Raw genomic sequence first — 4789 nt, forward strand, 5'->3', positions numbered from 1 at the left:
GCACTAGAGAATGTTCCACAGTTCACAATTGATATCTGCCATATATAGTTTGCATGATGACTGGCTAGCATATTGGCCGGCCTGTGGTGGTGACTACTAAAACTCAGTAACATTTGCGTTTGCCAACCATATATTCTTAGCCTGTGTTTAGTTCCAAAATAACTTCCCAAAAAGTGCTACAGTACCCATCACATCGAATCTTGCGATATGTGCATGGAGCATTAAATGTAGACGAAAAAAAACTAATTACACAGTTTGGTGGGAAATTGCGAGACAAACGTTTTGAGCCTAATTAGTCCATGATTGAACACTAATTGTCAAATAAAAACGAAAGTGCTACAGTAGCCAAATTCCAAAATTCCCTCCAACTAAACACGCGCTTAGCTGACAATGACAAGTAATGAGCCACAAGATATAATCTGAGACTATATTCTCTCACAGTAAGGAGGAAAAAGAGCGGTCAACGATTCTTTCACACTTGAGAAATATGAAATATCTTGTAGTGGCACGTATTCGGCTAGAGCTTATCGTACAGACATCCACAACTGGACAAATCACGGAACTGGTATCTAGCTGTCATCACGCCACCAGCGGAAGTTATTATTGTCAATACATGTAATGTAATTAATAGTGTGTTTATTTTTACACCTTTATTTGAGTGATTTCCATCTGGAGAGAGATCGCAGCATCTTCTTTTTGTCGCTAAAATACTACAAGAGACTAGTTCAAGCACAAGACATATAGTGGGTTGGTTCTTGCCGTCCCTTATCTGCAATTAAGCAGCAGACTGGCTATAATGCATCTAAATCAAGCACACGCAATGACGCCATGGACTTGGAAGACTTGTTCCTACTTCCTACTGCCGAATCATCACACCACAATAACTAATCACTTAATTCCCCCTGCCCTGAACCACAACGACAATGCTCTCCTATAAATACCAACTCCCTCCATGTTTTAGCCACACAGAAAGCGATCAGTAGAACAGTACGTAAAGAGAACATCTCTTCAAGCATAGTACGTAGAGATCTAGTCAGGGAGCTAGAAAACTAAGACGGACGAACTAGCGATGGCTATTCGTTGTGTCTTCCTGTTTATTTCTATGTTGGCTATGGCATGCTGCTGTGCCATCGCTTCGGATCCGAGCCTTCTCCAAGACTTCTGTGTTGCAGACAAGACGTCTCAAGGTACAACTAAAGTTGTTTTGTTTGCCGTTTTCACAGAAGAAATTACTGTACTAAGCACTCAGTACCATATATAATTATGATCGAGATTATCTTACACGATATAAACATGCAGTTCACGTTAATGGATTTGCCTGCAAAGATGCAAAAGATGTTGTTGCCGAGCACTTCTTCTTCTCCGGCCTTCACATGGCAGGCAACACCAGCAACAAACAGGGGTCCGCCGTGACAGCAGCCAATGTTGCACAGATCCCCGGGTTGAACACGATGGGGATCTCCATGGTCCGTATTGACTATGCTCCCAAAGGACAAAACCCGCCTCACACGCACCCTCGTGCCACCGAGATACTAGCTGTGCTTGAGGGATCGCTCTTCGTTGGCTTTGTGACCTCGAATCCAAACAACACACTCATCTCAAAGGTTCTCAACAAGGGTGATATTTTTGTGTTCCCAAAGGGCCTGGTCCACTTTCAGTATAACTATGGCATGGACAATGCTGTAGCTCTTGCCGCCTTGAGCAGCCAAAACCCTGGAGTAATCACTATTGCCAACACAGTATTTGGATCCGATCCATCAATATCAGATGATATCCTTGCCAAGGCCTTTCAGGTCAATCAAGACACGGTTAACCGGATTCAAGCTCAGTTCTAATTTATTGTCTGCTCGGGTGCATGTTTGATTCTATCCTCTATTTACTCAATTTTTTTCTCTACTTCCCCTTTGGTAATGTATTCTTAAGTTGTTGTAAGTTCATTTCCTTGCTTATCAGTTGTGTGTTGAGGAATATTTCCCTTGTTTACAAAATGAATGTAATGTTCTTCATGGTCAATCATCACATCTCTTGCTACTATTTTTTTTTGGGAGAATGGGCTAATCTTTAACATCCCAGTCAGGTCTATTGTGAGGGTCCAACACGTCAATCCAACTAAACCGGATGTCATCCCCTTGACCGACCCAGTTTTAGTCTAAACCGACACCAAGGATCCTCAGGAGAGTGCCATCCACACCTCCTCTTGAGGATCCTTTATGGTTGAGTTACACCACATGAACCATTCATCAAACAATTCATATCACAATCATCGTATATTAAAGAATTAACAATTTACATCATTGACCATAAAAGAAGATACAAGTGAAATGTAATCTTAATCATGATATCTAGATAGTTCATTAATTAACCCACGTTCTAACTAAGTTTACTCTTAGTCACTAAATACTAGCATCAGAGTTGCTGCAGCTCATTTGGGGGACACCCATCCAGAAGTCTGCTACACTTTGACTTCATTGAGCATGGCTCAATGGTCATCAAGTCTGAAGTACATACAAAACAATTTATCGGTAGCACCATGAGTCAATTGCGTACTCGCAGGGCTTATACCAACATATATACAGTTGGTCGATGCGGGGATTAATAGGCATTTGTAACTTTGCATAAAATGAATGGCATTCCATAGACAATGCTATGCTCATGATTCAAATTTCAAGTCTTTAACATGTATAGTTATATTAACAAGTAACAATTGAGAAACATAGTTAGGTGATCAATGTTATAATTATCTCATCATCAAGTTCCATCATTAGCACTACAATGTTATAATCCACGCGACAAGCAAGTCACCACTAAGTACTTGACTTACTGCCCCATAAGCGATACATGGTCTGTACAGGTGGTTACTCAAACTCAGTATCCCATGAACGGTCCTTAGCTACTCCATGAACTATGTCACTTGAGATCCAACACTCATATACCCCTCGCTTGAGTAAAGATTACCAATTATATTGATCATTTCTTAATTATCTCAAGTTAAGGTTGGTCCTTAGTCACATTGAGCGAATTGAATCAAGTTGACACTCTTGCAAGGTTTTAAGTAGTTACTTAAACCCAGTGTAGCTCCTACACGCGCAAGAGTGAGTACCCGCTCATAATCGACTTCTATCGAAACTAGCCAACTAAGCAATTAAGCGATCCAACCCACTGGTTAACTAAAGGCTATGATTACTTAAGTGAGTTGGTCTAACTTAGTGAATCAAGGTGGAGTAGTTTATCATTTTAAATGAAATGCACACTCATAATGAATAAACATGTAAGCATCCAAAATAGGGGTAATAGTAGTCGTTCTTGCCTGTCATGAAGTTCCGATGACCAAGGGTGCATGACTATTCATTCGTGTTCCTCATATATTATATAGACCTGAAGATTTAGCGCATCGTAAGAGTTAGAGATCGAAAACTAGGAAAAGTGGAGTGGCAGGCTTGTGGTGAATGAAAGATGATCAACCATTGATAGATTAGAAGGTTCATTAGTGTTCATGTGATTATACAATAGGGTGGTTGGGTCCTAGGGTTAAGGGTTAAAAATGAAGAAATTTTATTTAATTGCATGGACAATCAATGGATTTGACTGACGATCCATGAGTGAATTCCCAAGGCTGACAAGTTTGTTTTGGGCTCTGAGTGAATTGATGGAACGTACCGGTGAATTATCAAATGATCCGTGGTGTCGACGGAATGTTACCTATAATGATCCGTGGGTGCCAGGACTTAGTTATATTGGTGATTGTGTTCATGGATGGTCTGTGAAATTGATGAATTCTCCGTGATGAAAGGGGTGCTCTCGGGTTCTCTGGAAAATGAATATTTATTCTTAATGGATGATCCATGATGCTCACAGATGATCCATGAAAACATTGGCAATGAAGACTAAGTGTTGGTTGTGATTTTTGGTTAAGTGTTAGCACTGATGGACGGTCCATAAATCTGATGGATGCTCTGTCAATGCATCGACATAACCTATGTGTTTCATTGTTCCTCGTGCTCATTTGTGATTCAAGACTATATCATGGATGGTGTTTACCATGCATGTGTAAGGGCTCTCTAGGGTTGTTTAGGTAACATGTTGCGCTAGTGATTGTTAGGTTTTGAGCTCTAGTTAACAAGTGCATCATAGTGTTTTGGAAATTAATTTAATGATGAGAAAATGAGAGATTAGTTGATGAACTTAGGCATGACAACTTATCTTTGAGATTGGGGGACCTCTAGGCCACCAAGATCAGAGATGGAGTCTTGCTCAACCTTGCTTCCAAGCAAAAGACATGGATTTGGCCATTCATGAGATTTCTTGCAAAAATCTATAAAATGCTTCAGAGAGAAATTTGAGAGATTCATGAGACGATTAAGCCAGGGATGATCTTGAGCATACTCTTGAGATGATGGAGCTTAGTCTTCATTGCATCCATGCATGGAGAAATCAAGAGTTAGGGTTTGAGAGTTGATTTCAAGAAAATGAGAATAGAGAGCTCCTGAGCTAACCATGGATGGAGATGGAGATTCTCTTGGGGAGATGGTTGGCCACTCCTTGACGATCTTCCTCTTTTTCTTCTTTTCTTTCTCTCCGTTCTCTTCATATTCTTCACTTTATCTCTCTAGTTCTTCATTGTTCTTGCCTTGTAGAGAGAGAGGTAGGGGAATGGAAATGAGTGAGTGGGTGAGAGAGTGAGTGGTGATGGCTTCCTTCAGCTTTCATATGTCTCTACTTAGAGCTAACATGTGGGTCCCAAGAGTGAGAGACACATAACTCATCCAAATCTAGATCTGTTGAATGAATG

At 40.5% G+C, this 4789-nt stretch overlaps 1 protein-coding gene across 1 annotated transcript; it reads left to right on the forward strand.

Annotated features, from left to right (window-relative positions):
- The first annotated feature begins 1069 nt into the window (after window positions 1-1069).
- Window positions 1070-1873, forward strand: LOC136473625 (putative germin-like protein 2-2). The gene is made up of 2 exons (XM_066471275.1): window positions 1070-1187; window positions 1300-1873. The coding sequence occupies exons 1-2, from the start codon at window positions 1070-1072 to the stop codon at window positions 1833-1835; spliced, it is 654 nt and encodes a 217-aa protein (XP_066327372.1). The 3' UTR covers window positions 1836-1873.
- The last annotated feature ends 2916 nt before the right edge of the window (window positions 1874-4789 follow it).

The sequence above is a fragment of the Miscanthus floridulus genome, chromosome 8 (genome assembly GCF_019320115.1).
Source record: "Miscanthus floridulus cultivar M001 chromosome 8, ASM1932011v1, whole genome shotgun sequence".
Classification (NCBI taxonomy): domain Eukaryota; kingdom Viridiplantae; phylum Streptophyta; class Magnoliopsida; order Poales; family Poaceae; genus Miscanthus; species Miscanthus floridulus.